General features: G+C 33.4%; 3 protein-coding genes across 3 annotated transcripts in view; 1 reads left to right on the forward strand and 2 right to left on the reverse strand.

Annotated features, from left to right (window-relative positions):
- Positions 1–7,869, reverse strand: part of LOC140448139 (uncharacterized) — a 45,530-nt gene extending 37,661 nt beyond the window's left edge. The window contains exon 1 of the mRNA XM_072541225.1: positions 7,660–7,869. Coding sequence (XP_072397326.1) covers positions 7,660–7,732 — 73 coding nt within the window. The 5' untranslated portion in view covers positions 7,733–7,869. The remainder of the gene's footprint in view (positions 1–7,659) is intronic.
- Positions 7,870–12,862: 4,993 nt separating this feature from the next.
- Positions 12,863–20,884, reverse strand: LOC140448141 (activating signal cointegrator 1 complex subunit 1-like). The gene is made up of 5 exons (XM_072541228.1): positions 20,520–20,884; positions 20,237–20,441; positions 19,051–19,473; positions 15,559–15,734; positions 12,863–13,784 (listed from the first exon to the last, which is right to left on the reverse strand). The coding sequence occupies exons 1-5, from the start codon at positions 20,623–20,625 to the stop codon at positions 13,537–13,539; spliced, it is 1,158 nt and encodes a 385-aa protein (XP_072397329.1). The 5' UTR covers positions 20,626–20,884; the 3' UTR covers positions 12,863–13,536.
- Positions 20,885–20,939: 55 nt separating this feature from the next.
- RabX6 (RAS oncogene family member RabX6) overlaps positions 20,940–25,855 on the forward strand; it is a 34,238-nt gene continuing 29,322 nt past the window's right edge. The window contains exons 1-2 of the mRNA XM_072541229.1: positions 20,940–21,192; positions 21,617–21,861. Coding sequence (XP_072397330.1) covers positions 21,013–21,192; positions 21,617–21,861 — 425 coding nt within the window. The 5' untranslated portion in view covers positions 20,940–21,012. The remainder of the gene's footprint in view (positions 21,193–21,616; positions 21,862–25,855) is intronic.

Genomic DNA, 25,855 nt, shown 5'->3' on the forward strand with positions numbered 1-25,855 from the left:
AATACAAAAGTCTATTAGAACGGACATCCAAAACCATAAAAGTGAATAAATCCAACAAACAATTGAAGATAACAAGAGGCTCAAAGTTCTAAAAGGAAAATTAACAAAAGGCAAAAAATAACGAAATTAAAATATAAAGATAAAACTATGATCACCAACAGAGAAGAATTACTTAGGGTAGTAGAAGATTTCTATATAGAATTATACAGACGTCGACAAAACCATGATGAACAAACAAACACAAAATCTAGAAAATTCAGAAAAAATTTTTGTCATTCAAGGATCGGATCGTCTGTCCAATATATAAAAAGAAGTCTATTAATTATCGTACTATTAGGTGCAAATTTTACGCAGTGTTACATCATTAGCAAAATAAAAGAAAATTTATTTAAAAACCTACATCGATACTCCAGTCGTCAGAGACGAAAATGCCACTGAGCCTCTTAAAATCATACGAATAAGCTGAGTTTTGCTGAAAATATAAATTTTGGAACCCCAAAAATGATGCAAGAAAGTTTACCCCCGCGCTTCCCTCTACAACCCCCCTTGTAGGGAGGAAAACGAAAAACATCCATTTACCAAGAATTTGTACGCAATAGAAAAAATATTTCAAATAAAAAATGTAGCTGAACAAAAATGTGTATTAGCATTTTTTATGTAGAATGAACCGTTCTATTAGAAACAACACTTGAAGCGATCGTCGATTTTGAATGTCAGTTACGCGCGTGAATAAATTTTTTAAATAAAATTTATATTAACTCAACTGTAAAAATTCGATATCTTTTGATAAGAGTGTCCTACCGACAAAAATAAAATGGAATTTTCAAGGTAAAGAGTGAAGCAGTCAGTTTCTATAAAGGCATTAAATATCACTTCAAGCGTTGTTTCTGAGAGAATGATTCATTCCGGACAAAAAGTGTTAATAAACATTTTTGTTCAAAATGATCTCAGCTACTATTCTTGTTTGAAACTTTTTCTACGGCGTACAGATCCTTTGGTAAATCTATTTTTTCCATCACCCCACATACGAGTGGGGTGTTAGGGCGTAACCCGGAGGTAAGAGTGGCAAATGTTTTTGTATCTTCTTAAGTTCTGAAAATTGAAATTCTCAGTAACATTCAGCTTGTTCGTATGATTTTTAGAGGTCAAACCTGACGACTGCACTACAAAGCTAAGCGCCACCTTTTAATTGTTTATATGTCTACGGATATCAGATTTTATTCACCGGATTTTTATGTAAGCCAACACACAGCTTTAAATAATTCTGACTCCGTTTTACATTCAATTGTTAATAGTTATTTTTTATAACAAAACAAATTATTGTTTAAACTAAACATTTTAAATTTATAGGCTATCATTTAATAATAATTAAATGATAATCTTAAACCTTACATGTTTACTACGAGATATGTTTCCTAGTATAATATGTAAAAAATACTGAATTATCTCGTCGGTGTATTTCAGGCACCAGTAATAATAATACACCAGGGAAATAAGCAAAATTTAACCGTGTACAGAACATCGCAATATCCAAATACTTATTTGACGAGTTTTTCCGTTGATATATACCCATAGTAGGAAATCTATACGTTTTTTTTTGTTGAAATTTCGGCGTTCTTTTTTAATTATTAACAATTTAGTGAAAATATAAAATTTTGAAAAAACTTTATTGTGTTGGAGTGATTAAAACTGCACTTCTAAATATTTATAAATATACCGGCTTGTAGTTACAAATTTCGCCACGAGGTGAAAGATATGTCGTTATAACCTCCAAGCATATTTAGCTTTTCCTCAGGAGGGATATTGACTCAACTGTTGTTTACGATAAGTTTGGAATCATGGTACAATGAATGTATATTCAGTGTGTATTCATTGTACCATGGTTTGGAATTTATTCTCAGAAATATAACGACGCATAAGTCATATTCTTTGTGTCATTCGAATCCAAGAAATATTTATTACTTAGTTTTATATTAAGCATAGTGGTATCATCTGCTTACAGGACAAAAATATTGAATACTTATGAGTGATTGTGTGAAAAAAATAATGTGTCTTGTAAAAGAAAACCTAGATAAAAACAAAGACCTAGATAAAAATCTAGATAAAAACAGATACGGGGTTCCATCAACGTATCAGGGGCTTCAACAAATAATAAGGTACCTACCATTTTATTAATAAATGTTCGTACAAAAATATACTTAGGACTGTATTAACAATCTCCAGTTATCTCTTGGCCAACCTTACATAATTTTCTTTTTTTTTCATTTATAGTTTAAAATTGCGCATGACAACCCATCCGGGGAGGGGACCCAAACACTCGTGCGGCCAAGCTCTGTGATTTACAACTCAAATGCAGAAGATGAAAAATTATTTTTATTAGATTCAAGTGACTTATATGAATCCAGTGATTACGAGTCTTCTAGTGAAAACTCCTCAATAGAAAACAACTTTTTTAGAATTGCAATATCTTTCAATGAAGTCATTTAGCATCTGGTTCAAATAAAGAGGAAGGATTAGAAAATGTTTCACCAAAAAAAAGGCGAGAGGAGGACCAGAAATAAAAATAATTGGAAACAAAATGTCAATAAGAGATTAAAAAACTCCGGGAACACATCCAAACTAAAAAAAAAATCGGTTGCCTGTAAAGTCGGTTTTACGGGCGAAGATTTTACGTGACAACGTCTTTTTCTCGGTAGAATATTTATTGATATAACTCGGTTTTCCAACGCCAAGAACGCTCGAGAAAGACAGGGACACAAGCACGCACCGATTCAACGCGTCTAATTCTCTAGTGCTGCGCGCGCAGCGGACCGATCATGTTTGAGTGGGAGAGAGACGCAAGGCATTCGCCGGTCCGGCGGGCCTCTCTCTCGTTCGGTGACTCATCGTAACAGACGTGAGCGGGCGTTACACTTTTTCATGAGTGACTCCGAGCCACAACCTAATTTAAGACGTTGTCACGTCAAAAATGTTCAGACTCGAAAGATGAGACCTCCATGTCCCGATAAATGTTTTTTATCGTATTATATTGCCACACCAAATTATATTGCACTTGTTGCTATTGTCGAGTGGTTCTTTCTTGTTCTGTAAAGCAGACTTAAAAAGTATTTTATTAAAGAAAGATTATGAGTGTCTTAATATTATAATGTTTTTGTATAGGTATATCTGTACTCTATCACTTATTTTTATCTATACTTCACAAATTAAAAATGACGAATAATAGTAAAAAAATTAAAAATAATACGTTACTACTATCTAAGAATTTATTACTTATAAATTCAAATACACCTACAATTTACAAAAAACAAAAAATCTACCGACCAAACCTTCAAAATGCTCACGTCCAATAAATCCTTAGTGAATCATAAGGTTGCACCTTCTTTACAAAGTATGTCAAATCAAATCGAAAAATAAAAAGGAAGTAGTTAAATATCAATTAGTAATAAACCAGTTCCGCCGTCTTTACACTAACGAATTAAAATAATAGTACGGTATTCCGGGTGGGATCATACTATTAGTACCGCCTTTATTATTGATTTTTCTATTAATACCAGGTTAGCAATATAGAACCGACATGAATTTATTATTTTATACCACTGGTAACCACAATAATGATCCAGAACTGTTTTAGCGGACGAGAATTATAACGGAATCAAAAGTGAAGGCGTTCTATATTAACTATCCACATTATAAAACAAAAGCAATTATACAAAACCGCCTGTTCTGGGATCAACAAATGTCTCAAAATTCATACTTAAAACTGATAAGAAGTGGAAGCGACTCGAAGACAAATAAAAAGGCTAATAGTTTTTTTAAATGGCAAAATCATAAAGACTTTGAACCAATAAGATGTTAAACAGATTTTTTTTTTCATTGCGTAGTTGGTAAACGTTCACCTAATCTGAAGTGGTATGAGAAGTGAATGTTTAGGTATGAGTACAATCATTTGTTCGAAATATTCTTCAAACACATCTCCGTTCATCTCTTTGTGATAATAATAAGTTTTCTTTGATTCAAACAAAAGTAATCCCTCCTCGAAAAATCCATTTACACTACCAATATGGGTAAGTATGAGTCGAAAGCCTTACCAGTTGATTCTTTTCATAGAAGATACAAGATAGCAATACAGTGAAGTTCCCCCTGTGCAACAGAGAAAACTGACGCAAAGCAGTCCCTAAATCTCTCTGTTTTCACGTTTTTATCTTTCCAAACTCTTCCTATAGAGTGCCCTTCGTTAATCCACGTTTCATCTATATATAAATATTCTTGTTTTCTGTCCTATATTTTATATTTTTCGCTACTCCCGTCTTTCGTCTAGAATTGTACTATTTTAGAATTGTAAAATGTAATGTTTAAAGTTTAATAAAGTGCTTATTGAAAATGGCAAATTTGCCGAAACGTTTAAGCAAAATTTAAATAGTTTTATTTACATCATACCGACAAACCCAGGAAATAAAAAAGTTTATATGTATATGCATATATTTATATATATATATATATATATATATATATATATATATATATATATTATATGTATATATATATATATATATATATATATATATATATATATATATATATATATATATGTATATATATACACTCGGGATCATAAAATCCGGGTCACCTTGAAAATTTCAAGTTTATTGAATATTTTTGCATCTGGTGCAGTCATAACCTTTTTTTTAGGCTAATGTATTTTTTATTTGTCATCAATGTTTGTTTTGAAAGAAAAAAAAAACGGTTTTTTTATTGTTTTTATTGAAAACGCACAAAACAAACCAAATTGTTGATAAAACAGACATACGAAAAAAAGAATAAAAAATACAGAACGTGGTAAAATAGTGGAATTTCAATGACTAATATCGTGTATTGCCTCCCCTTGCTCTAATAACCTCTTGCAGACGACGGGGCATACTCTCAATTTTTCTCCGGATTACATGTTGTGGTATGTTATTCCACTCTCTCACTAACAGATCCTTAAGCTCCTGTGCGTTGTTAGAAGGTGGTGGATGGGTTTAAATACGTTTTTACAAATCGCCCCAGAGACGTTCGATGGGATTCAGGTCCAGAGACCTAGCTGGCCAGGGTAACCTCGTAATTCCAACCTCGTCTAAGTATTGCATACTGATCCTGGCAACGTGCGGTCGCGCGTTGTCCTGCATAAAAACCGCGTCTTCTCCAAGCCCTACCATGGTGGGCATAACATATTCTTTCAGAATCTCCGTAATGTACCTTCGTGCAGTTAAGGACCCATTTTCGATTAAGGGTAATTCTGTGCGGAAGTCGGAAGATACACCTCCCCAAGCCATGACCGAGCCTCCACCAAATGGCATTCTTGGAGCAATGAAAGCTTGTGAAAATCGTTCACCGGTTCTCCTCCAAACTCTTACATGTCCATCGGATCCAGTTAGGCAGAAACGGGATTCATCTGAGAATAGCACTTTGCTCTAATCATTAATTCCCCAATGCGCGTATTGTCGAGCAAAAGCTAGTCGTGCAACTCGATGCTCCCGGCGAAGTGGCGGTCCTGTAGCCATTACTCGAGAAAATAGTCCAGAAGAACGAAGTTTTCTCCTGACTGTTGCAACGCTAACATTGCAATTTCTTACTTCCTGTAGACAATTTCGACGCATAACCGCAGTTGAGGTCCGGTTTCGTAAAGCCTGAAACATAAGGAAACGGTCATCTCGTGCCGTGGTCGTTCTTCTTCGTCCAGATCCAGGTCGTCTGGTTAGCAAACCCGTCTCCTGAAAGCGTTGAAGGACTCGTTGAACCGTAGAAAGGCTTACACCAACAGTTCTTGCGACTTGCCGTTGAGTATGATCGTCTTCCTCCGCGCAACAATGCGTGCCGTTTCAACAACAGTCAAAGGCATTTTTGGCAAAAAATAAACAATAATAAACACTAATAATGGCACTAATACACACTAATGGTGGCAATAATAAACGTTTGTTTGTTGCGTTTGAACAGAATGTCGAAGCACAAATGAGACATTTAAAACAAGCGGCAGTTACAGGTACCGTTCATTTTGGGAAGTGTATAGTTTTCCGCGAAATCGGCATTATTGGAATTCTTTGTTTGTTTTTTTTTTTTTTTTTATTTATTTTTATGGCTTCGGCAGTTTGCCATACAGCCAGTTACATGATCTTTTAATCTCATTAGGTACAGTAAAAAGTTTTTGAGTTATTTGCAATCGAATAGACTAAAATAGATAAATTTACAACATTTAACAAAAAGAAGAGAAAAAATATAAATAATACATACACATATATATCCATAAACATATACAATTAACATGGGTCACTCGTTTCACGTCCAGGGGAATTCTTTGTTACAAAGGAAACCACTAAGGTGACAACAATTCTCAGAAACATGCATTAGTTTATATTTGTGTTATTATTATTTACGATAAAGCTCGTTAAAAATGAAATAACGGTGATTTTCAAGGTGACCCGGATTTTATGATCGCGAGTGTATATATATATATATATATATATATATATATATATATATATATATATATATATATATACGAAAATTCGAAAAAATCGCTTTCGCTCTAAATCGTTGATAATGAAAAAACAACGCCGCAATTTATGCAGAAAACGTATAATTTTTCTTACTATAATAGTACTACAGTCGTCAGAGACGAAAATGCCACTGAACCTCTAACAATTATACAAACAAGATGAATTTTGCTGAGAATATTAATTTTGGAAACCTAAAAAGTTTGCCACTTCTACCCCTTGGCTTCCCCCTAAAGCCCACTCTCATAGGGGAGAAAAACAGAAAACATCAATTTACCAAGAATCTTTACGCCTTAAAAAAATGTTTCAAACAAGAAATGTAGCTGATATAATTCTGAACAAATATGTTTATTAGTACTTTTTCTGCAGAATGAACCGCTTTCTTATAACCAACGCTCGAAACGACGGACGATTGTAAATGTCATATACACGTGCGAAATCAATTTTTTAAAAGAGTTGTATCAACCCGACGGTAAAAATTCGATATCTCTTGATCGGAGTGTCCTATCGACAAAAATCAAAATGCGTTTTAAAGGTGAAGATTGCTGCTTTGGTATGAAATTTTTGCATTTTGTCGCAAATAAAGTCAGTTTCTATAAAGCTGTAAAACGTTGCACGATGTCATTTGCGGCAAAATACATACATTTTATACGAAAGCTGCACTCTTCACCTTTAAAACGGATTTTAACTTTTATTGATAGGACAACTCTGATCAAAAGATATCGAATTTTTACCGTCGAGTTGTTTAAAATTGTATTTAAAATTTATTTCGCGCGCGTAACTGACATTCAGAATCGCTTTAAGCGTTGTTTCTAAGAGAACGTGTTACACAGAACAGAAAAAGTGTTAATAAACATTTTTGTCCAGTATTACCTCGCAGCTATATTTTTTAGTTGTAACATTTTTTTTGTATGGCATACAGATTCTTGGTAAATCGTTTTCTTCCCTACGAGGGGGATTTTAAGGGAGAGCCGAGGGATAGAAGTGGTAAATTTTTTTCCAACTTCTTCCGTTTCCAAAATTGACATTCTCGGCAAAATTTAGCTTGTTGGTATGATTCTTAGAGATCAAATCCCTGACGACTGGACTATATAAAGACATGAAAACGCAATTTTAAAAAAATTCTTACCGTTGAGTGTAAGTATTGAATTATATTTCTGCCCATTGTAGTAGGAAATTGTGTTTGACGATGTAACTAACATTTTCACAATATTTTAATAAAGGTAACGCACAATTATTCACATAAACTAAATTTTCAGATATTATTTAACTGTCACAGTTTCTTATAACTGCACTGTATGTTAAGGACATATCGTTATAGACTCCAAAGAATAAGAAAAATGCAGATAAACTTGTTTTCATTGTCTTATCAAGCGACTTTACAATATTTACTTAGAAATAAATATTTTGAATGAAGCATTATTATATCATTTAAAGTATTAAAAGCCGTTGACATTGTCTTAATTCTATTAATATAAAGTTTAGACTAAAAACCTAACTGTCAGATATGTATAATACTGTGACAAAATTTCTTGATTGATTGTTTAGAAAATTCATTGATTGATTAGACGATGCACATATAAATATGTTTACAAGAACCTATATGTTTTACGCAGTCGATTTTTTGGACTTAATTAGATATTAATAAAATAGGTAAAAAAAGGTTAAAAAACGATACATTTTCGTGTTTTTCGCCTACGAGCAAAAAGTGAAGCATTTGAAACAAAGGGTACACGCCGTTAAGATATGCAAAATGCCATCACTCCCAAAATTAAATTTTGTTTCATTTTTTTACGTTCTATGTGCAACATTAACATCGAGCAAAAAGACAAAAGAGGGAATGTAAAGGTAGTGGGGGCAAAAATATTGTTAGACAGGAAGTGCCATCTTGAGAGGCCAAATTAAACAAGGAAAGAGAGTCTTTCCTTGTTTAAGAAATCAAATTTAGTTGGGTTATGTTATTATGTGTCCCAACTGTCACATGAAATCTTATTTATATTGAAGTTTTTTAACAATTGTTTTACGTTTTAGAATGTTATCGTTAATATTTAATTAAAATTTTCTCGTCTAAGACACATTTTGAAAACTATTTTATAGCTACTGTTAATAAGTGTCGGAAAATTTAAATTTGGCGCATTCGCATTTCCGGATATGTCCGCCATCAGAGGCCACTTTTTTGGTCGCCTTTTCATAACGATTAGATTCCCTCTTTTGTCTTTTTGCTCGATGAACATTAACATTTGCTCTCCCCACCCCTACCACCAAAAGTTATTTTTTCGTATTTCTTTTAGGTGAGATGCAATTAATTTAAAAATTTCAAAAAATTCAGGAGCATAGTTGAGGCTTTTACAAAACATTTCGATTTTTTATAGACCCATAGGTTGTGTTTACATAACCTAAAAATGCATTTTTTTTTTCGAAAAAACCGTAAAACTGTTTTTTTATGTGGCTGCAGATCCATTTTTTTTTTATTTTGTGTATTTGATCAAAGGCTATATCTCAGATTTTTCCGTATGCTGCGCCATCTTCAAAAATCCAAAAAACTGTTTTTAGGGGTTTTGGAGGATTTTCTCCATTTTATAGACTTCAAAATCCTCAATAGCACACGATACGTCATTCTCGGACTTTAAGGACGTCCCTCGAACGTCCGCTTTGGTTCCAAGGATGTCCTTTTAACGTCTGTTGGTTCGAATGTCGCTGTGCCAAAAGTCCATTTAACGTCCTGAGGGGATGTTCGTTGGACGTATAGGGACGTTATCTGGACCTTAATCAGACATCTGGTGGACTTACTTGAGGGGCTTTTGGGATGTCCTTCGGACGTCTATTTTAGCGCTTAGAATGTACATTAGACGTCCAAAGCCATCGTACGAAGTACTAAAAGTGGCGTCATCCTGTTCATATCAAGAATGTATTTTGGGAAATAAAAAATAAATGTTTAAAGGAATTTAGTTATTATTACATTTAACATTAGATATTATGCATTTATTTCCATAAATAAATAAATCCACTGTCAAAATTATACAAAAATGCAACAATATATGAAATTACAGTAGACATTTATTTAAACAAAGTATCAATTTGCATTTTGTGTTTCAATATTTCAAATACTACCTAAAGCTATTGATACATAAGTTAAACAAATCTATCTCATATTGGTAATAGTAATATCGTATGACAGGTTCCAGCGCTGTTTGCATCTTTAACCCTATTTCAAGTAGCTAATGTCGATGCACACTCTAGCCCAGGGGGACCGACGACTTAACGTGCCCCCCGAAGCACGGTGAACGGCTCGTTTCATTTTAGAAATGAAAATGTCGTTGGTGCCGAGATTCGAACTCGTGCGCTCTGGGTTATAAAGCCAGTATCTTGGCACTGAGCTACGGCCGTCCACATGAGTTAACTGATATGCATGACAAATCAGACTATAGATATGTTTGAACCACAATTAGTCCAGAGAGAATCCAGATTCAAGAAATTGATCATACCAGAATAAGAATATGGTCTACACAATTTACAAGAACAGTAAATCAGAGATATTCTTTGAACTCTCTCTTCTTTTCGATACATGCTTGAGTAAAGGGAAATCAGATCTTAATTGAATTTTCAAGTTGGGAGCAGACAAGAGAAAATTATAGTTTTTAGACATACAAACATACGAAAATCTCTGGTATGCCTCTTAATGAAATCAAGCTGTTTTATAATCTTGTTGCGTAAAAGATCTCTATGCAAATTGAAGGACAAATTTCTCTGAAAAATCACACCTAGATCTGTGACATTATTGACCCTCTCAATCAAAATATCCAAATTATAAGTAAATACCATAGGCTCAAGAGATTGTTAAATTAGATCATCAAACATTTCGCAAAACTGTCCAATGATTTCTATAACCCAAAATAATCAGAATAGTTTCGAATAATATGAAAACAATTTTTTTGACGTCTGCATATGTTAAGATTTCACAGTCAGTCAAGGATCTGATAGCATCATCAAATAAAACTGTGAAGAGAATAGATCCAAAATGGATACTACAGGCTAGAAAAGTATTCAGTTGAAGAAAAGTCCTTCATTTTGACACACAAAGATCGGTTTGGTATATAACTATTCAACTAGTAAAGAAGTTCGCTAGACACTCCAAAGACAAGTCAGTATAAATGGAATCGACCTGAAAAATGTCTTTTAGTAGTAAATTAGTAGAAGTTAAACTATCAGGCCAGAAACTATGCTAAGCAGTATGAAGCTGACTCTTCAGATTAACTGTCAAAAAATCAGTCAGTAAAGCCTGGAAAATTTTAGGATTAGCAGAAAGAATGAAATCAATCAATAAATAGAGACTAGAGGTGGCTGCCCGCCATTAGTTGGCTTGCATATTATTAACCTGTAGTTTGGATACCGCAGACAGACATGCGGTTATATTCTGTTTTGATAAGGGGGTTGCGGGTGCGTTGAAAGTGACGGAGGAGTCTTTTCTTTTATCAATTATATGGGGAGGAAGTAGTGGTTTTGCATCGTTAATGACCCTATTAGTTACTGATATCTCAATTGCTTGATTTATCAGTTCGTTAATAACCGTGATATGATGATCGATACCATCAGGATAATTTAAATTACCTAACTGAGGAATATTAGCTGACAAATGATCTTTGAAGCGGTTCCAGTCGGCGTGTTTGTAGTCTCTTATCGTAGCTAAAGGATTTAGCATCTGTTCCTTTACTAAAATAGGAATGTGATCCGAAGTGATTGAGTTCCCCTTTATGCACTCGTCACCTAATATATCGATCAAATCGTAAGTACACACGACGTGATCGATGGACGACATACCAAGGGAACCCAAAAACGTCGCCTCACGGTTATTTATACGATGTAGAGGGAGCTCAAGGAGCAAGTCTGCTAGGAGGATGCCTGCACGGTTGCTTGCCGTGTTGCCAAATTCAGGCTGGAGACATATTCAAGCAACGCTTGGGAGAGGGGTTGGAGAGGATATTTGATATGAGACTAATGTAAGTGTGATGTTATCGAGGTGGATCTCCACTGCCAGGAAGTCTTCATCATTTAGGATAATGTGCGGAGTAATGGTGTGAGGGGAAAAAAGGATTCCGTATTTGATAAGGATGATATTACCGTGAGATACCTGGCAGCGGGGACGGTGGAGGGTGCAGTAGCCAGGGGCGATGGGACCTTTTTTGAGCGGGTGTTGGAGAGGGCAAGGATTTGTATTTGACTGGCAGTTGACAGCACCTATCGAACTGTCCATTTACTCAGGTAAAAAGGTGATGAAGGCCCTGTTGCTGTGTGCCACAAGAGGACTCTTGTGGACAAACATCAGGGAGGATAGGGAATTGGTGACGTCAGTCTGGTAGGAGAAGGGAAGTGAATTGGCGGAAGGTGGAATTTGGTCTCCAGTGACCTCCGTCGCTGGAGGCCAAACAACAACAGTCTACACAGGTGGCCTTTCTTACGGAACCACCCACTGAGCCTACACTATTGCTGTTCAAGCCCTAGGATAAGGAAAAACACACAGAGCTGCCGAAAACCTGACCTCTCCCGGTTTCCTTGTGCAATTTGCGGTACAGTTCGCAGTATTCGGTGTTTGCTTACATTCCTGGAGCGCACGCCTTCTTTGCAACTTTTCCTTGCTTTATTCGCTTGTGGACGTTGGTTTTATCTGCGTCGGCGCTTCCCAAGCGTTCAGAGCTTGAGTTTGCTATGGCAACTCGTCTAAACCTGTGCTGTAGGAACCGCTTGTGAAGCTGAATTACCCATCGCATCGGGTGAATATATAGGTTTTAGATTTGGAGCGTCGTCGGCCAGGTCAGTAGTACGTTCGCGCATTGCGTAAATGAAAACAAAGCGCCAAGTCGACCAGAAATAAAGAATAAACATTTATTAGCTTTCTAAATAAAGTAAAATCCATTCAAAATACATTTATTAGCTTTTAAAATAAAGAAAAATTCATTCAAAATAAATTGTAGTAGACATCTACTACATTGAGAGAGTTAGTGGAAGGGCGGGAGGACAGTGCCCCTAGCACTTCCCTGTCACAGCCGACCTTGGGCCTACACACTTTTACCTTTATTTTTAGATTAGCAGTGCTATATTTTATATTATGTGTAGGATTACTAAAAATATTTAGTAGTCATAGTCATAGTCATCTTTATTGATCCTTTAAGACATTCAAAATAAATGTATAGGATACGTCACTACAGAATATGGCATAAAAAACATTAGTGTGTACACTCTTCTTATTTGTACTCTTTATTTTATTACTACAATCTACATTATTAACATTAATACATTATTCTAATGCCTATTCTAACCGCATCCGTTACGGTAATAAATCAAATTTATATTTGACATTTCGATTTCCACCTCAGAAACGTTCTCAAAATTTCTGAAACGTCAAATATGAGGTATTTTTAATTAAAATTGGGTATTCCGATTAAATACAGTAGATAATAGAGCAAAAGGTGGTAATAGCAATTTTGTTTGCTTTGGCCTGAAAAATTTACCTAATAGGTAGCACCAAGTTCCTTTCTTCATTTTCGAACATCTTTCACGCCGAGGCTTTGTGGAATATCGGAAAATGGTTCTGGTCAAATAAATGTAGTATATTATAACGAACTGTTTTCAGTTCCGTGTTAATATTAACTCACAGGTTGTAGACTTCAGAATCTTAAGTGCAGTTTAATTGTTATGTCCAAGACCAAGTTAAGACTAAATACTCAGCGTGTGTTAACCTTGTAGAGCGGTCTTAATTACATGTATAAGTAGTGAGGGAAGTCTAGCATTACCTCTGCTTTTGCAGTGGTAGTAATTGAGGATCTCATAACGGTTGTATATAAATCATAAAGCCAATTCATTTCCATTTATCTCAAATGATTTAATTGTAAATTACACCCTATTAGTGAATAAAACAAATTAATTAAGTATTTAATACTAAAACTATTAAATAAACACCATATTATATATACAAGAAAACGTAAGTGAATCAAACAAGAAAAAACTTAAATTACAAGTCAACACTTGCTAACAATTCATAAAATCCGTCCTTTGCCAAGGTTGATATGTTTGCTATATGTATAGAATTCAGATCGCATTGCCCAAATTCGTAATCTTTATATTTTTCCATGATTTTTCTAGCATCGATACTTTTCCTCTTAATCCATCTGCGTCTTGGACTGCCTGGTTCTGCTCTGTATTTGGTGTTTATCAAGGTCATATGAAGTTTGATATTTTCTTGATGTTTTTTCAATAAGCCTACGGGCAAATATGAAAAACATTTAAAATCCATTTGCTAATATTTTAATTTATATATCAAAATGTAGCAGATTTTTTGCTAATATATTAACAGTAGTTATATAAAGTACGGGAAATAAGTAAAAAATCGGCGCGTGGAACTTGGGGAGTGCTGATAGAAGTGACTGCTTCTTATAGTTGTTTTATTAATGTCGATGAGCAGAGTAATAAAGTATATTATGTATATTATACTGCAAGTGTCTCCCACAAGTGAGATTGATTCGGGCTCGTGCATACCGTGTGATAAGACGTATTATTCAAAATGGCTATTTACCTGAATAAAACACCGAAGTCCATATTATATAATCCACAGAAAAATAATTGTCCGCAGCTTCTACCAGCGCTTGCTTTAATGACTCCAGATTTTGGTGACCTCTTGTACAGACCATGCCCTCTAGCACTGATTACAATTTGTAATCGACTGGATTAAGGCCTGGGCTGGCTGAAGGCCAATGGTCACTACTAATAAATTATGTACATGATTTTCAACCTACTGTTGAGTAGTTATGGCTTTATGCGCTCGTGCAGAGTCCTGTTGGAATAATATGGTCTATTTTGCAACATATTGTGGTTTAGAATCTCCATTTAATTTTGTTAAAATGTCCCGCTGATAATTTCTCGCCGCTGTTTTAACGACCTTTTCACCAAACTGTATTTGCTTATTGAAAGTTTCCTTCACAGTTAACATTTTTTTATTGTAAAGAGGATTTCTTTGTAACGCTCTCTACCATACAATGACAACAAGCGTTTTGATTTTTCCTATTTTCTTTTAATGCAACGGTAAAGCGTTGTTTTGTTTAAGACAGCTCCAAGTCCCATACAGTTTTTAATAGTGCGACTCATAGTTATTTCTATGTATATTATACTACAATATCCATTTCCCGAGCCATGTTCTTTTGTTTTCGGACCGAATTTTGGTTAATTATTGACCTAACAGCATTAATAATCTGTGACGTACGAACCACGCGAGGCCGGACGAATATTTTAAGGTTACTTACTCCTCCTGTACCCAAAAAAACTTGACAGTACGATTCACAAAAACACGCGTAATATTTAACAGTTTTATTATTTAAAAAATATGAGCATTTTCTATTCCGCACTTATAAATAGCAACGACAATAATACGGATGTCTTTATCTGTCAATCCTAGTGGATCAAACTAGACAAATGTTTTGGTGCGTTTATAGTGTCCATGTCAACAGTCAGTAATGTCAGCATAACTTTTAGCTACGTTCAGTTTGTTAGCCGTACAAGCCGCGTTTACACTTATATCAATGTTTATGGCAAGACCACAGAATAATAAACCCACAATCAGAATGCCCACTCTGCTTGAAAAAATAAGTACGCGCAGACGGAATCAGCCATGTTTTAAACGGAACCAGTGCTGTTCAGTGACATTTTATCTGGTGTGCATAGAAAAATTAACCTGGTTTAATTTATTTACGGCAACTATAGACATAATATGCACTATTTTATTCGTACTTTTAGTTGCAGAATAGATTAAATTATTTCAAATGTACTAAATTATTAATCTCTAAAAATTTAAATTACAGTTCTGTCGTAGCTTATCACAAATTTCTCAATTCGAGTCTATGTTTCCGTTTAAAATATGGCGATCGCGTGCTCACAAACTTCAAAGGCGGCATCTGAGAGTGGGCATTCTGATTGTTATTTATTCTGTGACAAGACAGTTATATTAAGCAGTAGACTAAAAATATTTGGTTAAAGTATATACCTCTTTCATAAAAATGGACAGAAAGTCCATTTGCGAGTGTTTGTAGAGTCATTTCATCAGTTTCGTTAAGAATTTTCGCTTTGGCATACAATACGTGGACATTCTCATAATCATTGTTCATGCACTCAATACCAGCTACATGTATTTTGAGCGGTCCTGATTTTTCTATCATTGGTCTAAAAACAGAACAAAATTTAATAAAACGATAAACCTTCCGATCGACGTTTTTTTTTATATTTAGCTTTGTCTACAAAAATAAAATGATGTAAAATTTTTTATGCCCAGCAGACTACCCTGTGCTCAAAGAAGCGGAACCTGAGCTATATAGCTGTATTGTTAATTCCATTCCTCTAGCAAGAATACCTAGGTTAGAAACGGCTTTAAATCAACATCGATTATATGTACACTAGCTGTCTTAAATTATATGAATTTAAGACTTTTACGTTTAAACAATTTAAACTTACACAATTATATTTGAATGAACTGCAGACTCTAGAAAAATGTCATCAATTTTTCGTTAATTTGAAAAAAAAAATTATTCAAATATTTTCTACTTTTCATTTGGTTTTTAGAATAAATGAAAATTGTATTTTAAAAATACGTTTTTTGTATTATGATCTTATTTATCTAATTTTGAGTGGAGACAACTTTCTTCCATATATCTGCGTTACTGATCTTTAATTGACCACATATACACTCAGATGCAAAAAACGCAACAGAGAAAATTTTGGTCAAATTCGAAGTATTTCAGTTTTTTATTTTTAGTCCTATTTTGATGATTTTTGTAGTAGGTACACTTTGTACAAAATTTATAAATTTTAATTTAGTATAGTGAGTTTTTTAATAAAATATTATATTTGACTTATATTCGAAAGGTGGTTTTTTATCCTAACTTTGAAACATCACGTGGAATAATTCCGTTAGCAGATTTTCGTAAAACCTTGTTTTTCGGTTGCAACCATGTCTTCTAAGTATTATGTTTTTTGTTTAATGTGAAAACATGGATTGGTTCATTTTTAGGAGTGAAATGACTTTGCCACCCACAATTTACGACTTTTCCTATTATTATCATTATCTTTTGTATTAATTTGTAATACGACGATGGGGGCTTTGGTGACTGATATCGAAGGAATATCGACATCCCAGAAGCAGTGTATTTAAATAATAATTAAAAGCAACGACATGATCTTGATTTTAATGAACAATGATAACAATAACAAAACATAAAAAAAAAGAACTTGAATGTAACTTAACCTAAGTACGCAAATAATAAAGAAAAACTACTAAAAAATAACTTAATACTTTGTATTGCCTCTATAACTGCATGTACACGTAGGCTCATGTTGGATAGGAATATCATCTTGCTGGATGTTTTGCCATTTCTCTTCTACAGCCAAACAAAGTTCGTTAATTGAGGCTGGTGCGACTTCGCGACCTCTAATATTTCTACCAAGCATATACCAAACGTGCTCTATTGGGTTCAGATCTGACGAACACGCTGGCCAGTTCATTTTATTAATACCAACTTCCTCTAAATATTGCGTGACAGTCTTGACACACATTGCAGAGTGGCATTATCTTGCATTAATAGAAAATCATCGCAGATATATTGAGAAAAGGGTACTACGTGATTCGCTAAAATTTCCTCAGTATACGCGGTGTGCAGTCAACGAACCCTCAATAAATACCAATTCAGTGTGCGTCTCTCGCGATATTCCTGTCCATACCATCACCTAACCCCCTCCATGGCTAACACGAGGACTAAAAGCACACTCCGCAAATCTTTCTCCAGTTCGGCCATACTCGTTCTCTCCCATCTGATGAGTAAAGACAGTATCTCGACTTATCTGTAAAAAGACATTACTCCATTGTCCTAAATTCCAATGTAAATGTTCCCTGACAAATTGTAGTCTAGCCACTCTATGCCATGAAAGTAATTTGGGCCCAGTTGCTGGTCTGCAACTTTGCAAACCAAACTCATGTAATCTTCAATGAACTGTGCATACACAATATTGCCTCGAACCTCTTGAAGCTGATTTCTTGTTTGTACCGCTGTTTTAAATGACGATCCCGCAAAGCGTTGACTCGTATAAAACGATCATCTAGTTTCAGTATGTATAAAATGTTCCACTACCCTTTGGATGGTAGAGCGTTGAGTGTGTAGTAATCTAGCCACATATTTATAATTTCGCCCATCTTCAACCACAGCAATGGCTTTCGCACAATCTTCGACACTAAGAACCATGATCAATCATAGGTAAACAAAATATAAGTGTGAATATGACATAATGATAACAGTCACCAAAGCTATCTCGTCCTATGACAAAATAACTCCAAAATAATCATAATTAAAAAAGTTCTAAATTGTAGGTGGCAAATTCATTTAGCTCTAAGAAATGAACCAAGGCATATTTTAACATGAAATAAAAAACACAATACTTAGGAGACATGGTTGCAACTGAAAAATAGGGTTTTACGAAAATTCGCAAACGGAATTATTCTACAGGATGTTTCAAAGTTAGGATAATAAATCCACGTTTTAATTAAACCCATACAATAAGTCAAATATAAAATTTTATCAAAAAACTGACTATACCAAATTAAAATTTATAAATTTATACACAGTGTGCTAAAAAATCATCAAAATAGGGCCAAAAATAAAAAAATTGAAATATTTTAAATTTGACCAAAATTTTCTCTGTTGGGTTTTTTGCATCTGAGTGTATATGGGATTTACAGTTTAATGTCAACACTGAAAGACTAAATGTAGAAGAGTATAAAAAAAGTATGTATAAGAGTAAGAGATATTCAGATTGTTAGAGTATGTCTTTGTGGTTTTTCAGGGCCCTAGTTGTAGTGGGAATCAATCCACATCATTCAACACCAAAAGCAGATACGTTTGCCTCTGAGTTACCTAGTGCTCCTATTTACCAACAATCACGAAAGAATAAAAATGGCGACAGTTAGTGAAATGTTGAGAAAAGGGAGAAAGTTTTTAGTGCTTAATAAATACCAGTTGTATCTGAGAAATAGTTCTAGAAATGGAGTAAAAATGTGCCAACTAACTTACATAGTGAGCAACTCTTGCAAATGGAAAGCAGCTGATGATATATCAGAAAGACTCATGAATTTAATCAGAAAATAGTTGAATTGAACAACAGGAAAAATTAAATCAGGACTTGTTGCCAAAGATATTATTAATGTTATAAATAGCATGTAAAAGAGCAGAGAGAAACAGCAGCTATTGGTGCAATCAGTGAAATATTTTCATGACATTTTAAACTCCTAGAAATAGTGACAAATCGGGTTGAAAAGTTTTTAATAAAAAATGATAGTGTGAATAATGTCATCAACCTTATCTGATAATACCCAGTGCTTACTAATCTAAGCATGAACTATAACTGTCTTTAAGGTTCTAATCGTCTGGCAACTGCAGATCTTACGAAAATATTAGTTACAGTAAAATAAAAATACTATTTTATACTTATGTACTTCAAAACACTTTCTTTGTAGTCTTCTAGAGCTTGAACTGCCTCCTTCTTCTCTCTTTCATTTAACAACACAAATATATCAATGGTCAGATGCAATTTTAATGATTTTTGAAATATCGATTCATGCATTCCTCTCAAAGAACACTCTGCCAATATTTCATTTTTGAATTTTTCGAAATTAGATATAATTTCTTCATTTGTCAATCGAATTGCGATGAACTGTAAAGCCATTGCCATATTTCTAATTTGACCCAATATACAATGAATTTCATTTAAAGCTTCCTTTATACTTCCTTCATCACCTCCAGAGATAACCACTCTTTCTGTTTTCTCATTTTTTGGTATAAATATATCTGTTTTTGTTTTACTCTTAATTTCATTTATATTTTCAGAATGATGTTGGTTCAATTTATTGTAGTAGAATCTAAAAAATAAATGTTAGAATACATAAAAATATATACAACTATATGTAGTAAATTAATAGTAATATTAATTTAAAAAAAACCTCATATCATGTTAAACATCAATCAAATATTACTGGAAATGGCAAATGAAATACCTATCTGATCATCCAGACATAACATAACTCCAGACTTGACTCATTGTGTGACTGATTTTTTACATAAAGAGGAAATACCTGTTATGAATAAATTGGCCTGTATTGTATACTCACTGGACTTCAGGCTGATTGAACATGTCGGGACATGCTAGAGAAAAGACTAAGATCAATAATTCCAACTATTCAAAACACTCACAAAGTGACAAATATTTAAATTGAAATAAATAATTGAAATTTAGAAGAATCAGTCTCAAGCAATTATCAACAATATCATTAGTAGCAGGTTCATTGTACCTCAAAAACTAAACATTTTCAGTGAAAAAGAGTGTCATATTTCAAAAACTTATGACATAGTTTTAAGAAAATATATAACTACCAGATAAACTATAATGTTTCAAAATTTTAATCATTTTAGCAATATCACCTGTATTAAGGTGGACTACATTTGTAGCAACTCCTATTAGTAACAAGTTTTACCGAATTTTTAAAGTGATTTTTGATGTTTTATCATTATATTGGTATTTCCTTAATCATTTATGGATCCAATTGTTAGTGTCTTCATTTTAATACAATATACCTAATCCATAAATTCATTTTTGAAACATACATCTATCAATTTTCAACTTACACAGGCAGTTCAATACTTGTGGATAATTTCCCTTGACTATCAGCTTCTACCTGAATATCATACACCTCTTGTGTGTCTTCCGCCACTATATTCTCAATATTTTTATCACACTCAATAGTCTTGTCATTATTTTCAATACTCTTGTCATTCCCAACCCCAACAATTTTGATATTACTTTTAGTAGCATTACTATTGTTTATTATATCTGCAAATAAAGTTGCCTGTAGTAATTTTAATTGTTACTAAGTCTTACCTTTTAAAACTAGTCTAGGAAATTTGATACCTCTTTTTTGTTTCCATTTATATTCTTTCAGGTTAAAGCAATTGCCATCTATCCACATACGAATAGGTTTCGATTTCATGATAGTTTTAACAATTTTATCAGACATTATTTTATATTAAAAATATTATAGTCGCTCTAATCAGCTGATTGAACCTATTATAGCAGTAGATAATTTGTAAGGAAGTCGAAAGTCGATCTACCCAGCAAAACACTGATTATTAACACAGGTGCATATTGTAGAAGTATTTTTGTAATTAAATATTTTGAATATCATATAAATAATTAATATATTTTTCTAAAGTGTAAAAGTAACGTATATAATAAACTGTTTATTGTTTAAAAAAAAACTGACAACAAAAATAAACAAAAAGACCTGTTCATTTGATCTACTGCTAACTTCTCTGTTTTGTTCTTAGGCTATATTTGTCAAAATTAAATGTCAAGTTACTGAGTGTGCATCTTTTTAAATTACACAAGTTTTTAAAAGCAATAGATGGCTTCAATTCGAGTTCCTGAGCAAAAGGTTATTTTGTGTGGAGAATATGGTGTAGGAAAAAGTTCAATTTTTCGAAGATACACCAATAATACTTTTGTAACTGCTACCGATAGAAAATCGACTTTGGGATTGGATCATTGTTCGAAACTGTTTCATGTTTGTGATAGGGATTTAAAGGTAGGTATTTGTATATTTAAATGATATAATAAGTTTTACAGTATCTATAAATATTGTGTATTAAAATAAGACAGAAATATAAGTAAATCATGAATTTATAAAGTCCTTTGTTTTGTTTGGATACTCAATTAAAGGACCACACTATGTGTTATAATATAGATAGCATTTGAGCTTAAGATCTACAGACAAAATTTGTATTAATGTATTGTGCATAGTTACCGATTACTGTATAATGCAAATTATAGGGTGGTCAAAATTATTTTTCTGAATTTTCCAACTAAAAAAGAAACTATTTTTCATCTATCCCTAGAAATGTTGGTGAAAACATTTTCACTTTTATAAAAATTTAAATTGACTATAAAAATTTCTGTAACTTATTATATAGTATTGAGTAACTTTTTATTATATAACTCTATTTTTACAGCTACAACTGTGGGATACTGGAGGAATGGAAAGGGTAGCTTCCATAACTTCGAGTTATTACAAATTTGCTGAAGCAGCCATTTTAGTCTTTTCATTCGACAACCCAGCATCGTTTCATGTCCTTTCACAACACTTATTAGATATCGTTACTTATGCTGAGAATGCCAAAATCTTTTTATGTGGAAATAAATGTGACTTAATAGATGATCCTCCTCAAATAACTGATGCAGAAATTGAAGCTTTTTGGTAAGTTTTTATTTCTTAAGTGCTTGAAAGATGGTATCTGGGAAAATAACCAGTATTGAAATGTAGAATGATGAAGAATTTCTTCCTCAGCAGTTTAATTATAATTGAATTGAATTCTAATTCGTAGTTAAATTCATCATATTCAGCCTACTTACTAGTTATTGTTTTGTATAGAATATGAGACAAATGTATGGAATCCTTCAATTATTTCAGAATCAGCATATATAAAAAAGTTAGTTATACAGTTCAGTATCATTAATATCCTAAAGCAAATTACTTCCTACCGTCATCAACGAAAGACTAAAATCAATTCCTTACCACAGATTCCCCAAGAACAATGCTTACAAGGATAGATTGATAATAAACTAGCCTTTGATAGATGGCGCTACTTGATACCGAATTAGTTTCAGTGTTGACATTTTCCATTCATGACATGACGTCTGTCAAAATTTTAAGTTTTAAAAACAATTAGTTTGGTTTTTACAGCCATCAAAAGCAAGCAAATTTTGTGTTTTTGGAGAAATGGAGTATCCAATGAAGTGGATACCGAAAGTATCGTTCAGTGATTAAGTTCCTCCACACAAAGGGTAAAATGAATGTGCAAATCAAAGCCCACCTGGACGAAGTTTATGGTGAGGTTGCACCATCGTTAGCAACAGTAAAATTTTGGAAATCTGAATTTGTTCATGGTTGTATGAGTGTTTTTGATGATGAGCGTCCCGGTAGGCCAAATGAAGTCACCACGCCGGAAATGATCAACAAACTCCATGACATGATTATGGCAGATCGTCAAATTAAGCTCCGCGAGTTAATAGAGGTGGTAAACATTTCCTAAGAATGCGTACACAACATCATTCACCATCATTTGGACATAAAAAAGCTATCCGCGCGATGGGTGCCGCGTTTGCTGACAATCGATCAAATGCAAAAACATGTGACTACTACAGAGACGCTTTTGGCGATGATACGGCGCGATCCCAAGGATTTTTTTCGCCGATTTATCACCGTTGATAAAACCTGGGTGCATTATTACACACCGGAAACCAAAGAACAGTCGAAACAGTGGCGCAAACGCAGCGAAGGCCGCCGAAGAAGGCAAATAGTGCACATTGGGCCGGCAAACTGATGGCGACTGTTTTCTGGGATGCGAAGGGCATCATCCACATCGACTACTTGGAAAAAGGAAAAACAATCAATGGTGAGTACTACGCAGCATTATTGGATCGATTCGATGCCGAATTGCGTCGAAAATGCCCCTGGTTTGTAACGCAAAAAAGTGCTCTTTCACCAATACAATGCACGGGCTGACCGATCAGCCGTCGCCATGGCAAAATTACACGAATTGGGCTATGAATTGATTGAACACCCACCGTATTCCCCAGATCTTGCCGCCAGCGATTTTTTCCTGTTTCCAAACCTAAAAAAATGGCTTGGAGGACGCCGTTTCGCAACAAATGATGAAGTCGTCGCTGAAACTTCGGCCTATTTTGAAGTGCTCGAGCAAAAGTACTATTCGGATGGGATAAAAAAATTGGAACATCGTCTTACTAAGTGTATCGAGCTAAAAGTTCAGAATGTTCAGAAATAAATCGATTTATATCCAAAAAACTTGTTTTTTCTATCAAAGACTAGTTTTATCCCAGTTGGGGTACAAGACAAAAAACAAATTTTTAATATTTGTCAAATAAACATAAACATGTTTATGCTTTATCTATTCCAAGGCCTTTGTCCATAATTATTCTTTGGCTAATAATCCAAGCCTTTGATAACATAAAATAGGATAAAATGTGGCATATACTAAGGGAAATTGGTACGCTAGAACGTCTTATCTATTTATAACAAGAACTGTATGTAAATAATACCGCTAATGTAAGAGTTAAAAATGCGTTTTTTAAACACTTCAAATTGAAATCCAGAGTTCGGCAGGGATGTATAATATCCCCCATTCTATTCTATATATATATATATATATATATATATATATATATATATATATATATATATATATATATATATATATATAATATATATATATATATATATATATATATATATATATATATAATATATATATATATATATATATATATATATATATATATATATATATATATATATATATATATATATATATATATATATATATATATATATATATATATATATATATATATATATATATATATATATATATATAGCCACTAGTCTTGAACCCAATATTGAATCTAATCAAATAGAATCGATTATCGAATCAATTATCAAATAGAATCGATTATCGAATCAATTATCAAATAGAATCGATTATCGAATTAAATGTATTATTAGATCGAATCGATTATCGAAACGAATCGATTATTGAATCGGTAGAAGCTATTACCGAATCGAATCGATTATCTTAAATATAATCGATTATCAAATCGATTATCGAATCGAATCAAATCTATTTGAATCGATTATTAAATAGAATCGATTACCGAATTGAATGGATTATCGAAACAAATCGAATCGATTATCGAATTGAATTGATTATCAAATCGACTAGAACCGATTTTATCGAATCTAATCGATTTTCCAATCGAATTGATTTTCCAATCGAATCAAATCGATTATCAAATCAAATCGAATCGATTACCGAATGAAATCGAATCAAATAGATTATCGAATCGATTATTGAATTGAATCGGAATCGAATTGAGTCGATCATCGAATCAGAATCGAATCAAATATCGAATATAATCAAATATCAAATCGAATCGATTATCGGATCGAATTGACTATCGAATCGATTATTGAATGGAGTCGATTATCGAATCGAATATAAATAAAATAAAGTAGAATGGAATAAAATAAAATAAATTAAAATAAATTAAAATCATCGCTTTTTGCTTAGACGATAAGAAAGCTATTCTTCCTGTCCTCAGTCACTCCTGGAGTGCCACATCCCGTTTTTTTGTGTCAGATATATCATTAGTTGATATGTCTTGAAAAAATTGTATTAGTTACCTAATAAAAATTTTTGAAAACAATCTTTTTTTGGCAATAATAACGGCAAATTATTTAATTGTATACTACCAGAAAACGAAATAACTATACTTGTATTATATACGAATATAAAAAACAATAAATGGATCGTTTTGTTGTCATTTTTAAATGTTTATATATTTATAAATTTAACAAACAATACTACAATTACAAAATTACTATTTAATTTACCTTGCAATAAAAGTACTAGTTTAATGCCATCAGCTTTTTACCTGTGGCTAAGTACGATCGTGACATTTGTCAGATGCGTCAATAATTACATGAAATAATTCTCGAAACATCCAATACATTATATGACGCCATAATTAATGACGCACTGAAAGAAGGCTCTGAGAAGTAAAATGTAATGGCATGTCTCGCAAAACAGAAAACCAAAAAAGGTATATCGATGGACGGCAACCGTATATACGTATTTCTGACTATTGGTCGTCTTCAGTACGGTGCAGCCAAGTTAGAAAAGGAGCATGTTAACTTGCGAAGGATCACTACAGAAGCAATGCGACCAATTTGTGACATTAGAGTTAGAAGACCCTGATGGTTTCCAGGGCAACAACTAACAATAACCACGGAGGAAGCTACAGCTACCTGGAGAAAGGAATGTCAAACGTTGAAACGTTTAAAACAAATGGAAAAGGATAATGCGAGTGAATAATAAAAGTAAAATGTAATGGCATGTCTCGCAAAACAGGAAACCAAAAAAGGTATATCGATGGAAGGCAACCGTATATACGTATTTCTGACTATTGGTCGTCTTCAGTACGGTGCATGCCATTGCATGGCAAAAAAAGTAAAATGTAATGACATGTCTCGCAATGGCATGGCTGCACCGTACTGACGACGACCAATAGTCAGAAATACGTATATACGGTTGCCTTCCATCGATATACCTTTTTTGGTTTTCTGTTTTGCGAGACATGTCATTACATTTTACTTTTATTATTCACTCGCATTA

Source organism: Diabrotica undecimpunctata, chromosome 8 (genome assembly GCF_040954645.1).
Source record: "Diabrotica undecimpunctata isolate CICGRU chromosome 8, icDiaUnde3, whole genome shotgun sequence".
In the NCBI taxonomy this organism is placed as follows: Eukaryota; Metazoa; Arthropoda; class Insecta; order Coleoptera; family Chrysomelidae; genus Diabrotica; species Diabrotica undecimpunctata.